The sequence below is a fragment of the Ictalurus furcatus genome, chromosome 13, assembly GCF_023375685.1.
Source record: "Ictalurus furcatus strain D&B chromosome 13, Billie_1.0, whole genome shotgun sequence".
Classification (NCBI taxonomy): Eukaryota; Metazoa; Chordata; class Actinopteri; order Siluriformes; family Ictaluridae; genus Ictalurus; species Ictalurus furcatus.
In genome coordinates, this window is record NC_071267.1 from 16,103,967 (window position 1) to 16,128,773 (window position 24,807).

The 24,807-nt window shown below is 38.9% G+C and overlaps 3 protein-coding genes across 4 annotated transcripts; 1 reads left to right on the forward strand and 2 right to left on the reverse strand.

Annotated features, from left to right (window-relative positions):
• Positions 1-831: 831 nt before the first annotated feature.
• On the reverse strand, positions 832-5,478 carry LOC128616566 (GRIN2-like protein). Its single transcript, XM_053639171.1, has one exon. The coding sequence runs from the start codon at positions 5,443-5,445 to the stop codon at positions 4,183-4,185; it is 1,263 nt and encodes a 420-aa protein (XP_053495146.1). The 5' UTR covers positions 5,446-5,478; the 3' UTR covers positions 832-4,182.
• Positions 5,479-11,600: 6,122 nt separating this feature from the next.
• syt15 (synaptotagmin XV) lies at positions 11,601-17,489 on the forward strand. 2 transcript variants are annotated; one of them, XM_053639170.1, is made up of 9 exons: positions 11,601-11,940; positions 14,118-14,304; positions 14,423-14,562; positions 14,675-14,970; positions 16,279-16,449; positions 16,572-16,683; positions 16,790-16,827; positions 16,915-17,002; positions 17,341-17,489. In XM_053639170.1, the coding sequence occupies exons 1-9, from the start codon at positions 11,934-11,936 to the stop codon at positions 17,487-17,489; spliced, it is 1,188 nt and encodes a 395-aa protein (XP_053495145.1). In that variant the 5' UTR covers positions 11,601-11,933. The 2 variants fall into 2 exon arrangements, with proteins under 2 accessions (XP_053495145.1, XP_053495144.1); XM_053639169.1 differs by having other exon boundaries at positions 11,606-11,940; positions 16,790-17,002.
• Positions 17,490-17,816: 327 nt separating this feature from the next.
• On the reverse strand, positions 17,817-24,382 carry si:dkey-21e13.3 (uncharacterized protein LOC100150043 homolog). Its single transcript, XM_053639178.1, has 5 exons — positions 23,958-24,382; positions 23,596-23,701; positions 22,865-22,980; positions 20,087-20,212; positions 17,817-19,187 (listed from the first exon to the last, which is right to left on the reverse strand). Exons 1-5 carry the CDS (start codon positions 23,980-23,982, stop codon positions 18,709-18,711), a joined length of 852 nt encoding a protein of 283 aa, XP_053495153.1. The 5' UTR covers positions 23,983-24,382; the 3' UTR covers positions 17,817-18,708.
• Positions 24,383-24,807: the final 425 nt, after the last annotated feature.

Sequence of the window (24,807 nt, forward strand, 5' to 3'; positions counted from 1 at the left end):
AATGTTGCCTGGGTTTTTGGTCAAGAGCATGATATTTAAGACTAAATCATCTCTAAATTTCTATAATTTATATTATAAAGTGCTCAATGTACAAGTCAGGGGCTGAGATCTAAAGACCGCTTTCTTTACCTTTGATAAAAAAAATAATCAAGTATTATTAAAAAAGGTCACTAGCAGTTTTTTCTGTGTATAAAAATACTGTTTATTGTGCTATACAGACACAATGCCACTTGACAAGTGATGTCACAGTCCTAATACATGTCCTATGAAATCATTACAGTGACAAAGTACAAAGTGTGTAAAATTCATATGTGACTTGTGTGAGATTTCTGTAGGGGATAAAACAAATGAAGAAAATGTCCGTGTGTGTCTGCTTAAAAAACGTTGATGTCATAAGCGTTTAGAGCAGTGGTTAAAGCATTGGATTACTGATGAGTTCAAATCCTGGCACAACCAAGCAGTCAATGTTGGGTCCTTGAACAAGACCCTTAACCCTCAACTGCTCACTTGCATTCTGTTTCAACTGTAAGTCGCTTTGAATAAAATTGACAGCCAAATGAAGTCAGTGTAAATGTGCAGACAAGAACTAGGGCTCTGTGCTGGTGATGTGACACTCACAGTGCTGTACAATCATTAACGATGGATTTAATAACAAGCTGCTAGCTGCTCCTCATGTGTTTTACCAGCATATGGCATAATATACAATGAAATAGATTTATTATTATTATTATTATTATTATTATTATTATTATTATTATTATAAGAAATAGAGAAATAACAGCAAAAGTACTCCCAGGGCTCTGTCATGTATATCCTGGAGGTCTGTGGTTATTATTTTATAATTATTTTTAAACAGTGTAATCTATAATGGTGAAAATCGTGATTAACTGCTATTGTTAAAGTTGTTATATTCTGTAGTCATAAGCCTAATTGACTGGTCAATTGAATTCACCAGTCCATCACAGGACACCATGCACACACACATTTACACACTCATTCACTCCTAGAGGCAAATAAACATAGCCAACCCATCTACCTGTATGTTTTTAGGGAGGTGGGAGATGGGAAACCCGTGTAGGAATGGGGAGAACGTGAAAATTTGTAACCTGAGCACAGGATCAAAACCAGGCTCCTGGAGCTGTAAGGCAGCAAAGCTAACCATGATGCTCATGAAACTAATTTATGTTTTAAAAAAAAATAAAAATAAAAACTATGGAAAGGTATCTGAATCCTTTAACATATGTAACTAGTTCAGGATGTTACTGACTATCTGTAAACACTGTCATATTCTGAGATAAATGATATTACAGATTAGTAATAGTCTTTGGATGGCGGGTTAACTAACACTGACACACTGAGTTGTTGTTGTGTTTACCCTAAACAGTGAAACATGACACAATAAGCACACCACAAATGAAGTGAGAAGAGTTGCTCCAGTACTGCCAATACCAGAGAATGTGCCTGATCATCCAAACACGCAAAATGTCAGTGAAAGGACAATGGAAATTTCCAGAGCATTTTACCAGAACAATATTCACCATGTTTAACAGGATCCTCATCTGCTTTCCCTGTCTAATGTTTCATGCAGAAACAAACATGCTGTATCAACATGTAAAAGACAACCACATCCGCTACATATAGTACATGAGTACACAGTGATTTGACCAGATTCCTTGAATCTTTGAATTATATTGTGTACTGTAGAAGGTGAAATGTCCAAAATCCTACCGATTTGTATTTGGGGAATGTTCTCAAAGTTTTGGATTATTCGCTGACACATCTGTTGGCAGATTGGTAAGCCTCGACCCATTCTTGCTCTTGAAGGACTATGCTTTTTTTTGGAGGCTCCTTATATACTATGATTAGATGATTGCCTCACCTGTTTCACATCACCTTCTTATTATTTGTCACATAGCTATTTGTCCTAAATTACCCCTGTCCCACCTTTTCTGGAACGTGTTGCATGCATCAATTTCAAAATAAACGTTTACCTTCAAAAAACTATGCAGTTGATTAGATAAAACACCAAATACTTTGTCTTTATATGTTCTTTGTTTTAATACAAGTCAAAGTACATTTACAAATCACTACTATTTGTTTGTTTTTATAAGCATTTTCCATACTGTCCCAACTTTTTCGGAATTGGGGTTGTATTTCATGTACTCTGAACAAAAGAAACAGCATTTAGGGTTCATTTTTTCACACAATTTATTGTTACACATATTCAGACAAAAGCTATTGTTAACACTTCCATTATATAGCATAAATTAGGTTTTTGTTAGTAGACCTTTTACATTACTCTATCTACTGACAGTGAATCACAATGCTGTGGTCTAAAGAAAGGTATGATTTGCTTTGGCAAAAGATGAAAGCTGTGAGTGCACTCTGAGATTTGACCAGACTTGGCAAAATACACATACACAATACAATATGCACAAATGCATTCTCATCCATGAACTGCTATAACTTTTCACCACACAATTTATCGAACCATAATTGATTCAACAATTAAGGCTTCAGTTTACATTTCCCTTGAATCTAGATATTGACTAGAAAAATACACAGTAAGAAGACTGTGTACTGGACCAAGTTGAGGTTGGACGTTATGTACAATGTTCAATACAATACTGGCTAAATCAAGTTGGCCTGTCAGGTAGGTGTGTTTTCCAAAATTAAAAATCATAATGAAACTTTGAATAACTTCCTAGCGAGCTTAAACATTAATTATTAAGGAGGTGCATTATGGAGAAAAGAACTAAGGATCTCAGTAGACATGGTTTCCTGTATTTGTTTTTCTAAGAAATTAGGTCACATTCACTGTCCACTTTAATAGGAACACCTGTACACCTGCTCATTTATGCAGTTATCCAATAAGCCAATCATGTGACAGCAGCTCAGTGCATAAAATCATGCAGATACAGGTCAAGAGTTTCAGTTAATGTTCACATCAAACATCAGAATGGGGGGAAAATGTGATCTATTTGACTTTAATTGTGACATGGTTTTTGGTGCCAGATGGTCTGGATTGAATGTTTCAGAAACTGCTGAACTCCTGGGAATTTCACACACAACAGTCTCTAGAGTTTACACAGAATGGGGCGAAAAACAAAAAAACATTAAGTGAGCGACACTTCTGTGGGTAGAAATGCCTTGCTGATAAACCAGATTGACTTGAGCTGCCAGGAAGGATGTAGTAACTCAAAAAAGCACTCTTTACAACCATGGCGAGCAGAAAAGCATCTCAACATGCTCAACATCTCATCAAACCTTGAGGTGGATGGGCTACAACAGCAGACGATCACATCAGGTTCCACGCTTGCCAGCCAAAAACAGGAATCTGAGGCTATTATGGGCACAGACTCACCAAGCCTGTATCTACATTATGTTATGCATTGTGCTGCTGCCACATGATTGGCTTATTGGATAACAGCATAAATGAGCAGGTGTACAGGTTTTAATATTAAAGTGGACAGTGAGTGTAGAATGTCTTCATTACTTCAAAAACATAATAGTGTTTTTGTATTTTCAAACAGCATTAAAAAATTACCAAAATATCATCACCACCTTACATCTTATCAGTACGATCTTATTTTAGGTTTGAAATGAAGCATGTGCATAATTTAAATCTATACCTGCTAGCAGTTATAATGTAAAGCATAATATATATCATAATCTTATTTGTTCTGTCAAAACACAAATACTAAATTTAATCAATTAATCATAATCTGTACTTTACAATAAGGTCTTGATTGTGGACTTGTAATTGTAAATCTGAAAATGCCCTTTACTAAAGGCATGTAGGATATATACAACAATACCAAGAGCAATTTGAGAGTTTGTGATATAGCCATTTGCTATATGAAGTTACCAATTTTTTCCCCAAATACATTTACCAGGTCTAGATTTGACTCAGGTACAATGTACATGTGTCTATGTTATTTTCAAGTATTGCCTTAAAGTTTTTTCCTGAGTATAGAAGTCCAGAATGTTGCCTCTTCAAATTTTCTCAGAGAATTGATTAGTTCTCTGCTTTAAGAATAGTAACTGATTAATAAGTTGGGACTTTAAGGGATGAACAAACACATACCCTGTCAGGTGCTTGGACTTCATCTACTATATTAATTCAAAAAGTGCTTAAGAGGTAAAGAAGGCAGTTTACATGCTTATAAGCTTACAATTTCATTAATCTCCCCAGTCTTCTACAGCAGTGGAACGTGAGCAGCATGCTGGACCACACAGCAATCGTACCATACTTTCACTCTTCCTCTGTCGATTGTTTTGTTGCATTGAGGCACCATTATTCTCTGCAGTTGTTTTTTTCTGGGCAGCAGCAGCTGCTGTTTCTTTGATCTGAAGCTCTAGATGACGCTGGATGGCCAGGCCAAGCTCTTCTGGGTCTACGGCTGCGCCATAGACCTCCCATGTCATTCCCTCCGCATCCCACTCCACCTCCTTTACTGAGATCCTGGTCTCTACATCCTCTCCATCTAGATGTGTGTTTGAACCTGGACGAGATGTCATACTGATCTCAGGGAAAGCATTGGAGAGAGGAGCAATTAGGGAATCTTTTGACATGGTTTGCACACCAACATCTCTGGAGTCCTTTAGAGGTGTCATGGTGCAGGCATCTCTTACTGTCCGATGGCCAAACCCAGACTGTCTATTTTGGTCTAGTCTGAAGTTAGAAATGTTCTTCCCACATGTTTCAGATCCATCACAGTGACCCACAGTCCGATTGTTTAGTCCCGTCTCACTGACAGAGGACACCAGAGGTGGGAAACCATGCCAAGGTGAATGAAGTAGTGACCTTTCAGGTAAACAAGAACTTCCTGCACAGGCTGGTAGAGGTAATAAATGTCCAGGACAGGGCACAACATAAGTGTTTTTGAAGGAGCCAGCATTCAGTGCATTATTAACACATGCAGACCTGCATGCTGGTAAATGGTGGCTCTCACCTTTAAAGGGACTCTGTGTACAAAGGCAATCATCCATCCCTGGATGTGCAAGGCTATGTGCATTCTTAAGGCAGAGTCTGGTGCCTAGAGCAGGAGACAACATCCCATAAACCATTTTATTATGGGCTTTCAGGTTTTCCTCTGCATGGCATTGGCAACAAGACTCCCTGCTCCCTAAACAGCCCATTCTTAAATCCCTGTACATGGATGGGGAATATGGTGCACACCTTTCGGCAGTGTATACCTGCTGTGAGTCCTCAGTGATGCTAAAGGGCCGTGTGGCTCTTCTACACCAGATAACAGTCTCTGGAGTGGTATTAACACCACCTCTAGCTATACTACGTTCCTCAAGCTCCAAAGAAGAAGGCATGCCAGTGACAGATCCTCCTCGGCTGGCAGGGCTCTGAAGGTAGCCTGCATTGCTGACACTTTTGTGGAGATGTTGCCGGCACCAGGCTAGCTCCATTCGCTGAGTAGGACCACTGGCCATGTCTGACGAACTCTTTGATAAAGAGATATTTGTGTGCTCACGATCAACCTCCATCTCTGCTTGGGCAAAACCAAGATGGTTGCTAGAAGGGTAGAGTCCAGATTCAGAGTGTTTTTCCTGTGTCATATTGAAAAACCTATTGGAAAGAAAGGTTTGTTATAACTTGTTACTTGTAGCAATACCAGTTCATTCATTCATCTTCAGAGAGCCAACACTGGGCACAAAGTGTGAGAATGCACCCTAGATGGGGTGCCAGTCCATCACAGGGGACCAGCAATGTCAGCTGATAAAAAAACTAATACTTTTCTTAATTACCAGCGATTAAAGATACCAGCAATGACACTCGGACTGCTTTCCCTAAGTAAAATGGGAGTTAGTGGAGCATTAAAGAAAATCAAACATAGGCCACAATTTAAAAATTAAACACACACATACTATACATGTAAGAGAACATTTGTTCAATCAAGGTGTGTTTATGGAACTGTATGTCCTTTGGTTTTTAGAATAAATATAGAAACAAAATTATGTAAAGTTAGATGTGCACTTACTAATTGATCAGATTACATTGGTTAGGCTAAGAACAAGCTAATCTTTAGGACTAGGCACAACATGTGTACTTCTTTTACACACAAACACACACGTGGACAGATTCTGTAGACTGACAGTGAGAGTGGGTAGATCAGGATTGAAGGAATTGAAACCAAGTTCAGATATTATGTAGATTAGCTGTGTTTATATCACAGTTCAGTCTCTTGATCACAACTGTGAGTGCACAAACACACACACAAACACAGACACACACACCAGTATCTTGTTTCACTGGTCACATCACCAGTGCAATCTTAAGCACTATGAGTCTGGTGACATTCTTATGAATACCTTCTTATTGACACATGTCACAAGGGTACATCGCTTGTTCATTCATTTGTTTGTTTTCCTTCCCATTTTCCAGGTGGGAGTTGCAGTGGCAACAGGATGAGAAGAGCTTTCTATACCCAATCACTTATTCAAGCTCCTGGGATCCCCAGACGTTTCCAAGCAGACTATGAGCTGTAATCTCTCTAGCAGGTCCTGGGTCTGCCACGGGACTTGCTGGAGATTTGGACTGCTCACAAATATCTGTTCCTAAATAACTGTGTATAAAACATGGTAAACACTTAATGCTGTAATGCACTATAACACAGATCCTGGTATAGTATGTGTACCACAGGTTATAATGCATTAGAACAAAAAACACTTGATCTTTCTCAAATTGTACTCAGTGGCAGTGTTCACAAAGAAAATTTATGAAGTGAAATCACGTTTAACTGCTGATTCCAAAACAAGTACGGTATCTCACAAAAGTGAGTACACCCCTCACATTTTTGTAAATATTTGATTATATCTTTTAATGTGACAACACTGAAGAAATGACACTTTGCTACAATGTAAAGTAGTGAGTGTACAGCTTGTGTAACAGTGTAAATTTGCTGTCCCCTCAAAATAACTCAACACACAGCCATTAATGTCTAAACCGCTGGCAACAAAAGTGAGTACACCCCTAAGTGAAAATGTCCAAATTGGGCCCAATTAGCCATTTTCCCTCCCTGGTGTCATGTGACTTGTTAGTGTTACAAGGTCTCAGGTGTGAATGGGGAGCAGGTGTGTTAAATTTGGTGTCATCGCTCTCACACTCCCTCATACTGGTTACTGGAAGTTCAACATGGCACCTCATGGCAAAGAACTCTCTGAGGATCTGAATAAAAGAATTGTTGCTCTACATAAAGATGGCCTGGGTGAGGGGTCAGCCTGTCAGTGCTCAGACCATACGCCGCACACTGCATCAAATTGGTCTGCATGGATGTCATCCCAGAAGGAAGCCTCTTCTAAGGATGATGCACAAGAAAACCTGCAAACAGTTTGCTGAAGACCAGCAGACTAAGGACATGGATTACTGGAACCATGTCCTGTGGTCTGATGAGACCAAGATAAACTTATTTGGTTCAGATGGTGTTGAGCGTGTGTGGTGGCAACAAGGTTAGGAGTACAAAGACAAGTGTGTCTTGCCTATAGTCAAGCATGGTGGTGGGAGTGTCATGGTCTGAGGCTGCATGAGTGCTACCGGCACTGGGGAGCTACAGTTCATTGAGGGAACCATGAATGCCAACATGTACTGTGACATACTGAAGCAGAGCTTGATCAGTATGCAGTATTCCAGCATGATAACAACCCAAAACACACCTCCAAGACGACCACTGCCTTGCTAAAGAAGCTGAGGGTGAAGGTGATGGACTGGCCAAGCATGTCTCCAGACCAAAACCCTATTGAGCATCTGTGGGGCATCCTCAAACGGAAGGTGGAGGAGCACAAGGTCACTAACATCCACCAGCTCTGTGATGTAGCCATGGAGGAGTGGAAGAGGACTCCAGTGGCAACCTGTGAAGCTTTGGTGAACTCCATGCCCAAGAGGGTTAAGGCAGTGCTGGGAAATAATAGTGGCCACACAAAATATTACACTTTGGGCCCAATTTGGACATTTTCACTTAGGGGTGTACTCACTTTTGTTGCCAGCGGTTTAGACATTAATGGCTGTGTGTTGAGTTATTTTGAGGGGACAGCAAATTTACACTGTTACACGAGCTGTACACTCACTGCTTTACATTGTAGCAAAGTGTTATTTCTTTAGTGTTGTCACATTAAAAGATATAATCAAATATTTACAAAAATGTGAGGGGTGTACTCACTTTTGTGAGATACTGTATCATACACTGAAATTAAATTAGAATTCACATTAAAAATATGCTTTATAACTAACTTCACTTAAAGCCTGTAATGTCTTGGCACAATACTCCAAAATAAAAAAAAATAAAAAATATTTGATTCATACTTATATAAAAGACAAAGTTGAGTATAATTACTGCAATGTGTAAATTATATAATGCATTATAATGGGCAGTACACGTACTACAAGGACGAGTACCAGACCTGTGTTATACGGCATTACAACATTAGCGTGTGTGTGTGTGTGTGTGTGTGTGTGTGTGTGTGTGTGTGTGTGTGTGTGTGCATATATGTATATTGTTCTAAATGCTGGATTCATGAGAAGTGTGAATTACTATGACTTTCCTGGTTGAACAGTTTATTGGCATCATAAATCACAAAATTAATTCAATTCTGAGCCAAAAGTTTATCACTCGTTATAAACACATGAACTTCTCTAAATCAATATGTGTGTATTCATAAACATTATTTGCTGCTGTTTAATCAGGTAGAACTTAAACAGGAGACGACTCAACTTGTGGAGTCATGAGATTATTTTGTAAACACAAATGCTACCAACATGACTGAACACACTTTCTCCATCCAAGGTCCTTATGGAAAGATGTAACAGTTGTCCTTCAGCTAGATCTAAAAATATAATGTTAAATGTTTTATATCAACTCACCACATACCTGCATCATAAAACACATCCTCTGACTGACCTCTAAACCATAAACCTGTCTTCTTAGTCACAGTCTGAACACATAGACTCAAAACACACACATTAGACTAGACTTACAAATCACAAAAAGAAAAAAAGAAAGGTTTCTTCTCCTCACCTTTATTCTTTCCTTCTCCTTTGCATACACTCCTTATTTCCCTTTACCTTCTGTCAAGTCACCCTACAGTCTGTATTTCCAGCTGGTAGCGAAACCCTTGCACAGGTAAATCCACATCCACTCTCCTGTCTCACACACATACACACTTCACATATACACACCTCCCACATTCTGTGGTCCAACTGTCTGGAAAGCTTTCACCTCAGTCTCTCTTTCCCCTCCTCCTTCGTTCCTCTTCTTCTCCTGCGTGCTCTTGAAGAAGTGTACGAAATGTAGTACGAGTGAGTGTACTGTTGGATTTTCTGCCTGTGAGAGACAAATCCTCGGTGGAGGGAGGAGGACTTGAGGTGGGGATGAGAGGGCGGTGTTCAGGGTGAGGATGGGGGTGGGAGGTCACACTAGAGAGGGTGGAGGTGTCACAGGAAAACACTAGTTTAAGGACAGATGTCAAAGCAAATCAGTCAGCCCCCTGTCTCGTCTACAACCACTGTCTTTCAGCTCACTGTCTTTTCTTCCTTCCTTACTAAATCCAATAGAAAGAAGCACAGACAGTTGGGTAATAGTGCAATGCCTTGTTCATGTGCTACAACCTTCTTTTTTCCCTTTAATCCTTTCTTTATTTTTGCTTTTTCTCTGTCCCTTTCCCACATACCATGCACACACATGCACAGTTGCTGTCTCTTACTCATCCAGTTTCAGCCAATCTCTCTTCTCGTTGCTATAGAAACAGCCATGCTCAATGGGAGCCCAATGAATTTTCATTATGACATTTTTAAGGTTGCCGTGGGAACAATGAAAACAGCACCTCAGAAAACAGGTTTTGAAAATAGAATGGTGCCTGTCACGAAAACATTATGCTCCACATCATTAATGCCAGAGTGCAAGTATCCTCATGTGCCCAGAGAAGATGAATACCATAAAGCCCTAAATGTGCTTTTTAGGCATTTACACTGCATGTTTAAGATATTTTTATTTTCCATATCATCAGTCTAATATTGCTACCTTTTTTGGGGAAAAAAACTATTTAACTCTATTTAAAAGCGCCATTTATATGTCTTCCACAAGTCCAAAGATATGTATTGTAGGCTGATTGGCATTTCCAAATTGTCTGTTGTGTCAGATTGTGCCCTACAATGGGTTGGGACCCCGTGCCTCGTGTTCCCAGGGATAGGCTCCAGGCTCCCCCGACCCTGTGTAGGAAAAATGGATGGATGGATAGATGGATGGATCAAACTCTTTATCCTTCAGTCTTATTACTTCAGCTGAAGCCTGTGTTTCGATGATTAACATGGATCCTCAGTTTTTCCACAATAACTTTTGGAGTCCATATTAGCTCGATTGCACATGGTCATTAAAGCAAACTGAGGACATCCAAAATATACAAAAGAAATTCTGTCAGTCAGTCAGTCCCTCTCTATCAGGTCCAGAGACCTCTGGAAAGAGACCTCTATAGGACCACTTTTTAGGCACTGTGTAAACATACTGGTCACCTCATTAGACACACCTTCCTTGTTAATCCAAAGTGTAGGTGCACAGTTACAGACTATGGCTCCACAGTGCATGTCAATGGCCAACATTCTGATGTCAGATTCTGACCACAGGACTGCTTTTAGCAGGAGTTTTGGTGGATGGAGATGGACTCTCAACTCAGCAGTGACAATGAGGTGGTTATAAACCCCAGCAACATTCCTGCACTTAATGAGTACCAGTGAGACACACACTATCATAGCACTATCACTGCTGTGGTGAAAAAGAGAGTGATCACCCAAGTAGTGAGAAGAGGTGGGTTGTGCATAGTAACAGATGGACTGCTGTCAGTAAACAAAGTGCACACACATGGTAGATTTACAGGAAATGTAGGTATAAGGCAGCTGACTATAAGGCAGTGAAAAATAAACAATACAGTAATTTGTTTCTTACCAGTTTTTTATCAAACGCACTGTGGGAAAAACTGACAAATGCACTGATTAAAATCCTGATAAGTGTTCTACCAGTATCCCCATATGCCAGAGTTGATCATTAACCTTCCATGAATGTAACCGACTGGCTCGAGCAAGATATTATAGAAGCAGTAACAATGTTGGTCTGCATGTAATAATTAAACCCTGTACAGGAATAATGGTGTCACTGAGGCATCTTAATGCTATAGTCATTGTATAACATGCCAGTTTTGATATATTACACAATAATACAAATTAATTAGGGTCTAACTGAAAAGGTGGCATGTAAATTCTAACAAGTTTACATTGTGGTAAGATTGTATTAGAAAGTTTGTGCAAGTGTTGGAGTAGTTTTTATAAAATTAAGATAGTTGATATTTGAGGTTAGTATAAATAACAAGATGAATTGACTTGGTTTAGATTGTTCCTGATACATGGAAATCATTTTGTATCACTATTTTGTATGCATTTGAGTCCACAAACTCCAAAGACCTAACTGATTCTGAAATGTGTGGCATTAATGGTCACATGTTTTACCAAAACTTACTTTATGACCTGCTTTGCACAGAATCCTTTCTTTATACTGAGTTGAAGGACATGACAAAAAAAACAGTGTGGGTGAGAACACAGCAGATGACACTAATCTACATACAAAATTTTGAGTGCAAGATTAGATTAGAGTGTTCATAGACTGGCCAATTGTTTTATCTTGGTTGGTGTACAGAAAATGCCAGTTTTAGCTTGACTCAAGGCTGGTGTGTAATGTAGCCTCTGGATGTGTGTGTTGATTAACCAAGTAGAGCAGCTTCGGGAACACTGTGGGTGATTAGATTGATTTGTGGCCAGGCTCAGAGACAAGAGAGCTGCTGAAGAAATGCATGGAAGTAGCAGCAATATGGGACGATGCAACTCATAACCACACAGAGAGGGATAAAAACAAACTGGAAGTTGGTGTTGGCTTTGGCTATCCATGGCTGGTAAGTAAATATTTGGGAAAGGTTTTATCGCTAACAATATTTTTTTTATCTGCTTTTGCATTTTCTCTATAAATATATAAAAATTCACGTAGTTTCTAGCTACAAAAACACTACTACAAGAGTGAAATAATGGGGCTCACAATCAAAAAAGGGATAAGAACAACCTGCAATAAGGTATTGGCATTGGTCATTCATTACTGCTAAATAAGATAAAGACTTTATCTCTTATATGGGATCACAAATACAACAGGACAGTGTCTGTGAACCTGAACTATTAATGTTAATATGAGGCATTATTTTTTACTGACTTAAAATGAAACATTATTTTAATTCTACTTTGTCGATTTGTCGGATCTTTTATAAAAGCTTGCTAGGCATACCTGTGAGAGATTTGGTAGAAATTTGTGATTTATGTTCAATACTGAAGCGAAAGAAGGTGATTTCTGACATGTCTGTCAAACCCTAAATTTTAAAATGATCTCTGATTGGGTGGTGATAGAATATGATGATATAATTTTTTTACTGTACTGTTCTTATATTTACTTGTGATTGTCACAAACCCAATTGTGACCTTATATACTTCAGCAATCCTGTTTGGCTTTTATACCATTGTTTTTCATACTAAATATCTTTTGGGAGGGAAAAATCCAGCTTGGCTTTGTTTCTGATTTGGATAAGTCCATTTCTGTATGACTCCTTAGCTATATTTGATGCAACATGTTTTACTTTCATCATTAGGGATAACTTTACACATCAGTAGTTAGAGAATTACTCAGTATGGGTTAGAAACAAGCTTTAACATATTAAATGAGTAATATTCAGAAGTCTGTCTCTGAGTCACTGGTAGCCACTCCAGATATAATGAGTGTCTTACTAACACCATGTGTCTGGTAGTGCAACCTTCAAAGAAAAGCAACTGGGTGGTGTCACTGTGACAAAAATAAAGAGACACCACACTCAAAATCATGTTTCTGACAGTTTCTCCCTCAGTGCATGTATTGAGACGTCTGTTATACAGGGTTTCTGTCTTACCAAAGAAGCCAACAACGATAGCCCAGGCTATTCTCAGAGCAACCAACATCAGAGCACAATGTCAATTTGAAAAGTGGTGGACACTAATGATATCTGGTAATTTAAAGTATGGTCATTATTGTGCTCTGGTCTCATTCCCATATGGTACAGTTATGAAATCTTTAGAAGAAATTGTTATTGAGTTTTTGACCGTGTAAATTATGTCCAGAACTAAACATGGGGCAGCACTTTCAATACATTTCTGGTACATTTGGACCTCACTAATGCCAGGAAAGGGTCATTCTCGTTTCTAGAAATTTGGTCAATAGTCACTGTAGTAAGAAGGGCCCAGGTTAGTAGGCAGATACACTGGCTAAACTGGTCAGCTGTTCATTGCCTTGAGATGTCACATATTCCTATAAGTAGAGGCAGTGTCTGTCTCCCGCACTGGCAAGTACAATATGGGGGAAGAGAGTAATTAACAGAAATCCCAGAGCCATATCATCCTGCAGGTCTTGCCTGGTTTCCCACTGAAGCTAAACAGGGCTGAGTCTGGCCAGTATCTGGATGGGAGACCTCCTGGGGAAGGTTGCTGCTGGAAGTGGTATTAGGTAGGGCAGCAGGGTGTGTTCACCCTGTGGTCTGTCTGGGGCCTAATACCCCAGTATAGTGACGGGACACTATACTCTGAAAACTGCACGGTCTTTTGGATGAGATGTTCTTGACTCTCTGTGCTCATAAAAAAATCCCACTTCTCATAAAATGTTCTGGCAAAATTCCCCCATTGGCCCTTACCTTTCATGGCCCCCTAATAATCTCCATCCCTGAATTGGCTACATCACTCTCCTCTCCACTCCACAAATAGCTGGTGTGTGGTGGGTGTTCTGGCATCCAGGTGGATGCGACACACTGATGGTGGTTGAGGAGACCCCCCCCCCCCCCCCATACAAAGTAAAGCACTTTGAGTGCCTAGAAAAGTGCTATACAAATCTAAGGAATTATTAATTAACACACCAATACTAATAATAAGTATTGTTAGTAATAGTATAATGATAATAAAAAATAATACTAGTAATAGTAAGCATCGGGCTTCTAAATTATAAACCCCATTACACCCAAAGGGACACTGGAAATAAAGCAACAATATTCATCTTCTGTGCCATCAGATCCCATGGTAGCATTGGCCACTGGTCTAGCTGCTGTACTTCTCTTTCTTTTACTGATTGGCCTGACAGCATATCTCTTATGGAAGAAGAGACAGGACCAGAGACGGGACACACAACTGATCAGCACTAACCCATTTATTCTGCCATGCACACCTGTGTTCCAAACATCACAAGGTAGCAGCTATGGGTGTGTATCTGATCTTACTTTAAACCATCCCAATCACAGTTACGCAGGGAGATGAAAAGTAAAATAAAATATGCCTTAAATTAGAGTGAAGATTTAACTCTGCTCCCATGCATCATAGCTTGGGTGAAGTTCCCTTCTTTCTGCCTCCGAGTTTCAAGAGTTCATCCCATTCAGCAGTGCCTGAAGGGAGGGAGGAAGAGGAGCAATGGGAACAGCACCCACATCTGCATACCCAGCGTGGCTCTCTAACAATAGGCAGTAGGTCATTCTGAGACCTGTGAAGAACAACATGAGAATGATGTTAATCACTTTATTGTTGGATTTCTCTCTATTCTCATTTCTTTATCTCTCTGACTGTATGTTACTTGAGGCTGGTTCCCTCTGGGCAGCCTGAGGCCAGACCTGTACCAGCTTCCCGAAGAGCCAAGTGAGTGGGCACAGCCCAGTGGGTCCACTGTACGCCTGTGTTTTGCTGTGCAGTATCAGCAGGAACAAGAGCAGCTGGTGGTCTCCCTGCTCCAAGCTGCCAACCTGCCGGCCCAATGCCAAAGCAATGCCACACTGGTCAAACTACAGCTCTTGCCATCTGAAGACCGACACCTTCGTCAGGCCAAGGCCCGGTCCAAAGGCATCCAACCACAATTCAATGACACCTTTGTGTTTCAGGTATACCAGGAGATGAGTATACTGTGTCTTGAGTTGCTTTAAAGGAATACTCCAGAGTTTTTTATTTAATTAATCTCTATCCATTGCATTTGAAGCACATGGGCACATGAAGCACATGAAGCACATGAATACATAGCAATATAAGACAAATTTAAAACTACAACTGTTATAAAACAAATGTGTTAGGATGGGACAGATATGAATGAATGCTTTATCAAACTGGTGTGTGAATTGATTCATCCAGCTATTCAACACTGAAGCAACTGAGTAAATGTTTTGTAGTAACTGTGATTAGGTGGAAAACTGAAGCACTTCTGTGTTTACTTTGAGCTATATTGACTTCTTTGTTAATGCATAACTACAAATTCTTCTTTAGTTCTTCTTGCTTTTTTTTTTTTTTTTTTTTTTAACTTAGGGAGATTAGACTGACGAACACTATGAACAAAATGTGTCTTATTTACTCCTGGAGCAATTGTCCATAGACTTATACTGAATGAAATCCATAACAAGAATAGATTTTTCGTTCTTTTCTTAGTACAGAGAAATATGTTGAAATTATTGTCTGTATAGGATAGGTAGGAATAGGTAGGAAAACAATGGAATATCAATAACAATTTTAGATATCTATTAGTCATTAGTGTTATATTAAAGGTCATGACAGCAAGATGTATGATTCCCCATGTTAATCAAGGAAATCAAAATCCCAAGGAAACCTTGTGAGACGTAACAGTGCAATATTATTGCCACCATCTAACTACAATAAAATGTTAAACTGGCATGTGATTATGATTAGCTCAGGACTCAGCATTAACTTATGAATCATTTGGAAGTCATATCTATATAATGTCTACTTTTACAAATGTTTAATGATTTATATCTATACAGTCATGTGAAAAAATAAGTACACCCCACGGAAATTGTTGCATTTTTTGTCATACTTGGACAAGCAAACATTTGATTACCTATATTATATTAATGAAGTTGATATACTTGAACAAAACCACAAGGAAAATGAGCTTTTTCAATCATTTATATATAACTGAATTAATGATTGAATATTTGAAGGTGTGATAAATGAAGGGGTGTACTGATCTTTTTTTAGGTCAATTTAAATTGTGAAAATTTAAATTGTAAATTTTATAAAATGTCAATTTTATGAGTCATTTGATAGTGTATCAACTTTATTAATAGGCACTGTTTCAAAAAGGATCAAATGTTTGCTTGTCCAAATATATATATTATATATACACACACATAATATATAGCCGATGTGTAAAGAGAAACTGTTTAATTGTACTGTATATTAAGGTGTCTAATAACAATGTGGACCAGTTCACTCTGCGCATGAGTTTGTACAGTGTGGACAGACTGAAGAAGCACCACCTGGTGGGCCATGTTCTGTTCCCTCTCAGACACTCTGAACTGCGAGAGGCGGCGGGCAAAATCCTGTGGAGAGACCTTGAGACTGAGAGTGATCTGGTAGATAAGAGCCAATGTTTACATGCAATATTTGTCTTTCCTTCTTATCTTATTTAAGATTTGGGCTGCTAAATTGTGTAGATTGAAGTTTTTGTGCCATACTGTTCTATGTTAATATGCAGCCCCTTTCAAAACACGGCAATATCCAAGTGTCTCTGAACTACAGCCAGTCTCTACAGCGCCTCACTGTGGTTGTGCTTAGAGCCCAAGGACTTCAATGTCCCAGCAATGCTGGTGAGATGCAGTAGTCAGTTATTCAATAGAACTTACATTTAGAACAATATCATCATATACATTTCATTCTTTGTGCAAATGTTTCACCAGTAAATGGCTTGGACAGATGTCTCTGTCCAGGTTTCTCTGCAGATACACACTCAGGTAGTGAAAACAAAGCGGACACCAGTAACCAGAGGCAGTAATCCAACTTTTAATGAGAAGCTGACATTCAGGCTTCTCCCTCTGCAGCTAGATGCAGCCTGTCTGAGCCTGGAAGTTCAGCAGTTACCGCCTGAAGAGCCTGCTGAAGTGCCAAGCACCAGGACCAAGGCACCAAGTAAGTCATGATGTCACTCAATGCTTGGTTGTGGCACTGTTCTTCCTCTAACTATGCTGAATTTGTTTCTAGTCAACTGGTGAAAACATAATTTGACAAGACTTATATTATTGCAGCCGACTCATACATTTTGGGCCCTATTTAACAGTTAAATTAATATAATTAAATGAATGTCACACCAATTAAATGAATGTAAATAAGATAAGATAATGATAAGATAATACTTTATTAAACCCCAGATGGAGAAATTAGGGATGTTATTATAAGTATTATATACCATAAAGTACAGAGCCTGTGTTTTAATCAAGTCAATCTCTTTCATTTCAACCTCCCCACAGTATCACTTGGACTCGTGGTCATTGGGCCGTTTATGTATGCCAGAGGTAGGGAGCTGGAGCATTGGAATGAGATGATCAGTAAATCACAGGAGCTGGTCAAGCAGTGGCATGGACTGGGAGCAGCTAACAATACTCATAGACCAACCTGAACAACACCACACCCTGAAGTTCTCTTCAGGAAAAAGGACAACATTCTCTTAAAATATTTCATATATTTAACCTTAAATATTTCACAGCGGTCATAAACAAATGGTAAGAGAATTGTAATAATAAGAGAAGTAAAAGCTGACAAGTTGGAAAAGCTACAGCAGAAGTGACTTGAGAAACATACTTGCATGTCAGTTCTGAAATGTTATACATAACACATAAGAAAGGTCATACTTAACAAAATTATGAAATGTCATTCTTAACACATAAAAAAGCTATATTTCTGATTATTATTTATACATTTTCAGATATGTGTTCAAAACCACAAAGGTTACACAATGGTAGAATGGGGGGGGGGGGGGGCGACTGCATTTTATTTCTGTAATCATTTGACATATTGATGAAATAGAAGTGAATTTGCCTGTAACCTCTGGCCATATTATGATGAAGAAAACCAATTACGATTTTTGTCCAGTTTTTTTTTCAGTCACGCTTCAGAATTTGCATTAAATAATGAACAAAAGGCTCTGAAAGCAGTGCATTCACACAATACAGTTAGTTTTTAAATACACGAATACTTTTTGTAAATACAAAAAAGTGAATTTGGTTAAGCGTCTGTCTGCAGTTGATCCTGTAGTGTAAGTCCTCTTAGATACAGACAGACTGATGCAAAAAACAGATTGCGCCTCAATCACTTCTTATGCTTAGTGCAATCAAAAAAACAAAACAAAAAAAACAAACAAACAAACACCTTAAGGTGTCAGGATACCTCAACATGCAACAAAATGAGCAGTGAACAGTCTGTCAACTCTCGACTTTGCATATATTATATACTAAGTACTATATATAAGCATATCGTTTTTCCCTACTTACATAGGGAGACCTAATGGTATAGTTTTTGATTTCAGTGAAAGTTAGCTGATGCCGTTTTGAAACTAGTCAAATTCATACAAATACATGGTTACCTAGGTTAAATGCTTTCTGAATTGACAGGAAACATGACTGACAAGCAGATAGAGGTGTCTCCTTATCCTGGTTGTTTGGATGCTGGTGGTCAACATCTTTTTCTCTCTATTTTTCCTCCATCATCTGTTTCACCAAATATTCTTGCTTAAAGTCAGCAACAGTTTTAAGTTTTTCAACGTTTGATACATTTTTTCCTCAAATAAACACTTGAGCTAATATTTTTCCTCAAACTTATACCTGAGATGTGATCTATCCTTACAAGAAAGTGTGAAACACTGCAGTCTTCAGACGACTCCTGTTCTTCGGAATGTTCCTGACAGAGTACTTTATAAACTTGTAGAGCTTGGGGAAAAAGCCCAAGCATGTGAAACTTAGCAGACGCCATCCAGTCTGTCGTCTGTTGTGTTCCTTCCACAAGAGAGTGGAGCATTTCTGAACCACTTCCACTCTTACTGAGTACTGCCCCTGAGACCACTGGTTTAACTGGACCACAGTCGCTGTTGACACAAAGCCAAATGAGTGCTGCAAGGTGCCATGGAACACATGCACTTCCTCATCAAAATGGCCTCTCCTCTCCCAAACAAGTGTAGAGCCATCCTCTTCACCCATATCAGCCAGATTACACAGAGCCAACAGACAGGAACTCAGCAAGGCCTCATTCTCACAATACTGCAGCAGCACAGACACCAGTCTGGGGACAGCTCCCAGTCTCAGCAGCCTATTCTGCTGCAGATCTGCACAGTAATCAAACACCAGTCAAGGACCAGGGCCTGTCTGCTCAAGAACTACAATGTAGTGGTCAAAATAATTATGAGGTTGATAATAATAATAAAAAAATTTGGGCTCATATTGCATTGATAAAATACAGGAGTACTCAATCATTTTGCACCAAGGGACACATATGAATTTTTTTATTGCCTCCCTTTTTTCGCAGTTTCAAGTGAACTATTTAAACATTAATATTATTAAGCAAATATGTGCCATTGGGTTTATTTAGTGGAGCTTTCCACCAAAAGTACCCAAACCAGTTCCATTATGTTACAATATTTAAAACATTACTGTTAACATATAAACAACACTTTTCCTAGTTTTATTCAAACTAAAACAGGTGTTAACATTATTGATGTGTGTTTTAAGTTTAACTTTATTGATCTTAGGTAATTATTCAGTTCTATCTTCCTAATGCATATTATTCAGTAACTTATTAATTATTTAGCAATTACAGTGAAACTAAACAGGAAAAGAATCTAGTTATAGCAGGGAGAAGTATAAGTACAGAAATTGTGAGACTGTGTTGTTGTTACTGGCATAATTTGAAACTTATTTGATTCACTCAATCAGTCGTATACGCTTATGACAACAAAATAATTGAAAACAGCTAAAACAATAGTAGTTTAAGCAAGTTATAAAATGGCATATTCCAAGGCTTACTTTAGTGCCTTAATGAAGTACATTTCATGCAACAGGAAATGCTTGAATGAGCTTGAAGAAGTAAAATAGCATTGATATCTATAACCCATCAACAGTGTCTAAAATTTGTGGTAAGAAAAGACTTTCGCTTCTCTCAAATTAAAATGAAAGAGACTTTATATTTGTAGTGAAGAACACTGTTCAGATCAACAAGTTCACTCACTGCTGTCACAGCAGATTCTCCCCATGGCTCGGCTAGCATGCAGCAGTAGCTCCTGGTTTTCACTGAGCAACAGAGTCATAAGAGCAGATACAATTCCAGTCTCAAAACAGCTGTCTCTGAAGGGAGCTGAGAGAGTACACCACAGAATAAAAAAGTATTAGTACCCAGCAAGGAACTAAAGGAATAATCTAGTGGGTCCCCCCAACCTAATCCAAACCTATCCATCACATCCGCAGCATATCACAGACAATCATTTTGAAATGAAAAAGAAAAAGTTTAAATTCACATATAACAGAAATCTAAGGGCATTGTAAAGGTATCAATCAAATGTTATACAAAACACAGAGTTTTGTAGGATTTTTGTAAATTGTATAGAATTGGAACAGCAATAGAATTGGAACAGCAAGGCCAAATTGGCCAATTCTTCTGTTTTTGCTATACACTGCAGAAGCTTGGGTTTGAGATCAAAAGCTGAATATGAGACGACACATCAGAATTTCAGCTTTCATTTCCTGATATTTTCACATAGATGTAAATTTTAGTGGAAGACCACCCAATTTTTAGGTGAGCAAAAGTATTTGAACAGATTGTTTTAATGTAAATTAAAGTAAATGACACTTAATATTTGGTTGCATATCCTTTGCTTGCAATAACTTCAGCATGCTGGTGACTCATTGACATCACCAAACTGTTACATTCTTCTTTTGTGATGTTTTTCTAGGTTTGTACCGCAGCTTCTTTCAGTTGTTGTTTGTTTGTTTGTTTGGGGGGCGGGGGGTGTATCTTCATTCAGTCTCCTCTTTAGGAGATGAACTGCTGCTCAATTGGGTTAAAGTCTGGTGATTGACTTGGCCAGTAAAAACCTTCCACTTTTTCCCCTGATGAAGTCTTTTGTTGTGTTGGCAGTGTACATTGTCTTGCGCATGATGAAATAGCTCCCAATTAGATTGAATACATTTCTCAGTAATTTGGCAGACAAAATGTTTCTGTAGACTTCTGAATTAATTCTGCTATTACCATCATGAGTTACATCATCAATAAAGATTAGTGAGCCTGTTCCAGAAGCAACCATGAAAGCCCAAGCAATGACACTACCTCCACCATGCTTGACCGATGAGCTTGTATGTTTTGGATCATGGGCAGATCCCTTCTTTCTCTACACTTTTGCCTTTCCATCACTTTGGTAGAGGTTCATCTTGGTTCCAGAACTTTTGTCAATCATCTCTGTATTTCTTTATGAGTTCTAATCTGGTTTTCTGACTCTTACTGCTGATGAGTGGTTTGCATCTTGTGGCATGGTCTCTATATTTCTGCTCTCAAAGTTGTCTTCAAATGGTGGATTGTGATACCTTCACCCCTGCCCTGTGGAGGTTGTTGGTGATGTCACTGACTGCTGTTTTGGGTTTTTCTTCACAGCCCTCACAATGTTTCTGTCATCAACTGCTGTTGTTTTCTTTGGCCAAACGGTTCAATGTCTTTTTTGTCAGTACACCAATGGTTTCTTTCTTTTTCATAACATTCCAAATTGTTGTATTGGGTATGCCCAATGCTCTGATAGATTTTCGGATCAATTTTCCCATAGACCACTCTTTAGGTTTCTACTTTTAACAACAAATGCAGTCTACACAGGCAAAACCCAGTGCTCAAAACCAAGAGTAGACATTCAGAGCCATTATTTGTTTAAACAGTCAATCTAACAGGGCACACCTGAGCAACATCTGTGAGTCACCTGTTCCAATAATTTTGATCATGAAAGATGCCATATTCTAAGTTGTTTAACGCATCTATATTTAAATATCAGGAACTGGAAACTGAAATTCTGATCTATAGTCTCATATTCATCTTTTGATCTCAAACCCACATATCTTCAGTGTACAGAAAAAAAACAAAAAATTAGCCTTGCCATTCCAATACTGTCGGAGTAGACTGTATATTTATAAATAAGCGTGATATCTGTATAATGTGTATTAAATGAGGGGACTACTTCTTTTTTTTTTTACAGGAAAGAATGAGTGGTTGTGTAATACCAAAAGAAACATGTAAAGACATTGTTACCCCAGTTTCAGCATGATTACCCCTGGCTTCCACAGAACTTCCAGGAGAGCGTGTGTAACTGGATTTACTTGCTCCAGTGTTCAAAAGTGGAATAAAACTGATTAAGAACTCCTTTAGTATGACTCACCTCTGTCTCTTAATTTGCGTTATATTGTGTTATTTGTTACACACTTATTGATGGAATTCATCAACAGCCCTTAAACTTCCATTACAAGTGGGTTGCTAGCAAACATTGCCTTTGCTATGGTTACCAAACATATACAACATATTCAGTAGATAGAAATTATGTTGAAATTCATCAAGCAAGAATGGAAGAATTAGTAATGATGGACAGTCTGTAGTGCAAATCGCTTCAACGCTGTGAGAACATTTTTTAATAACCATAACTATGCAGTCTGCTAGTGACTCATTTGTTCAGATGGAAAGGGGAGGTTCATACTATTACCTGGGAGCCAGTACAGAGACGAATATTGATCCATGTCTTCTTTGTATTTTGAGAAATGATGGGTCAAACCATGCTAGAGGTTTGACTGGAACGTACAGCAGAGCATTCCCTTTGGGCTTCTATCATGGCATGATTTTAGCAGGGCAGGAGTATGACAATCAACTGCAGTAAATAATATAATCGGCTAATTTCCCTGCAGTTTATACAACATTTCTTGTTACACCTACTGTATCACATTCCAAATATGCACATGTCTGAAGCACTGGTTCTATGCTCACCCTCCCTGGAGAGCTCAGCCACCAGTCTGGCTGTGAGTATAGTGAGGGTGCTTTTTCTCCTCAAGGCCTGAGCCAGGACCGGCAGAATGCCACCCTCTACCACCTGCTCAGCTATGCTGCTCTCTGACAGGGAAGAGTGCACATACACGCACATGCACACACACACACACACACACACACACACACACACACACACACACACACACACACATGCACGCACATGCACATGCACACTGTTATTGAGTAAAACTCCATGGATTATCATGACCAACAGATTTCATTAGGTTTTCTACACCAACACAAATGAACAAGTTTAGTCATAAACTATGTACCTTTAAAACATATCAAACCTGTCAAACTATTCACACTTAACCTGAACAAACAGGGGAAATTAATGACATGGCTGGATCATGTTTACACAGGTGCTGTCGTCGCCAACAGCTGGCCATCTGGTCGTTTGAGTGCTAATCAGTCTTGTCACTCAATGCCTTGAGCAGATACAATGCAGATTAAAGTGTCTCTTTGCTTTCCACATATGTCATAACTCCACTTTTAGCCTCTTGCACAGCCATTATACACCCAGTATGGTTCAGAGGATATGTAAATAACAACGTTCACATTTCAGCAATATGTCCTTCGGAAATGCAGCAAATAAGTATTTACATTCCCCCTCCATGTTTGAAGTTAACAAGCCATGAAAGACATTATATATATATATATATATGGGTCACCCACTCTTTACTGCTGCAGTCAGCAGTGTTTCTATGTGAGGTTCAAGTTCCTCCACAACCAGCTCTGTGGTCACACTGATAGCACTCAAAGCAATACTGATTGAATCTGGAGGAAAGAAACCGACAAAATCAGGCAAAAAATATACTCAGAAATATTAACATGCACCAAGTTAAATAGGGCAATTTATATGACTCAACTATATACTGAATCAAATACGTCATAATCTGTAAGTGGAAACATAGGTCTCTGACACCTTTATATGATATAAATATGAAACATTAAGCCATTAGTAGTGCAAATTCTATCTAATTTCTTTTTATGTTTGTACATCCTGCAGATTGTTAACAATTATTTTACTCACCCATGCTGTGCTGGGAAGAGGGCATCTAACAGTTCTCCTGTCCATGTGTGTATAACAGAGTCTCAGCATGGGCCCTGGTCTGTGCTACACACAACATTCAGGCATTCTGATCTCAGACCTTATTCTCAGTCTTCTCATTAACAAGAAGTAGTTCTCCTGGTCACAGTACATCCTGATTAACAAATTTATCCTGGAATAAGCTAGTCCTGCCACCCTGTTTTCCTGTGTATGAGCTGTTCTGTTTTTTTTCCATGTGGTTTCTTTTCTCAATCCCTCCTCACCCCCTGCTGTAATACACTCCAAATCCTAAATCTCCTTAAAGCTTCTTGCCTGATAAGTAGTCACTATGTTACTACAATGCAATACACAGTGAATGGTCAGAAAACAAGTTCATCTTTAAATTTGCAAGTTTAAAATACTCTGTAATGTTGTGCAGACTCATTTGCATATAAACACACGTAAACAATGAACAGCCATAACATTAAATCCACTGACAGGTGACATAAATAACATCTCGTTACAGTGGCACCTGCCAAGGGGAGGGATATATTAGGCGGAAAGTGAACAGTCAGTTCTTGAAGTTGATGTGTTTGAAGCAGGAAAAATGGGTAAGTGTAAGGATCTGAGTGACTTTGACAAGGGCCAAACTGTGATGGCTAGACAGTCAGAGCATCTCCAAACCTGTAGGTCTTGTGTGGTGTTCCCAGTATGCACTGGTTAGTACCTACCAAAAGTGATTCATGGAAGGACAACCAGTGAACAGGCAACAGGGTCCTGGGTGCCCAAGGCTCACTGATGTGTGTGGGGAGCAAAGGCTAGCCAGTCTGGTCCAATCCCATGCTGGCTATAT

What these genes read in the sequence shown, in the direction of transcription:
- si:dkey-21e13.3 (XM_053639178.1), bottom strand. Translation starts at nt 23,982, where the DNA reads ATGCCCTCTTCCCAGCACAGCATGG. An exon ending in GGCTGAGCTCTCCAGGGAGG is followed by an intron (nt 20,213 to 22,864) that starts GTGAGCATAGAA and finishes GTACTCTCTCAG; the next exon opens with CTCCCTTCAGAGACAGCTGT. An exon ending in GAGAATCTGCTGTGACAGCA is followed by an intron (nt 19,188 to 20,086) that starts GTGAGTGAACTT and finishes ATTACTGTGCAG; the next exon opens with ATCTGCAGCAGAATAGGCTG.
- LOC128616566 (XM_053639171.1), bottom strand. Translation starts at nt 5,445, where the DNA reads ATGGCCAGTGGTCCTACTCAGCGAATGGAGCTAGCCTGGTGCCGGCAA.
- syt15 (XM_053639169.1), top strand. An exon ending in TCACAAGGTAGCAGCTATGG is followed by an intron (nt 14,305 to 14,422) that starts GTGTGTATCTGA and finishes CATGCATCATAG; the next exon opens with CTTGGGTGAAGTTCCCTTCT. An exon ending in TCAATGTCCCAGCAATGCTG is followed by an intron (nt 16,684 to 16,789) that starts GTGAGATGCAGT and finishes TGGCTTGGACAG; the next exon opens with ATGTCTCTGTCCAGGTTTCT.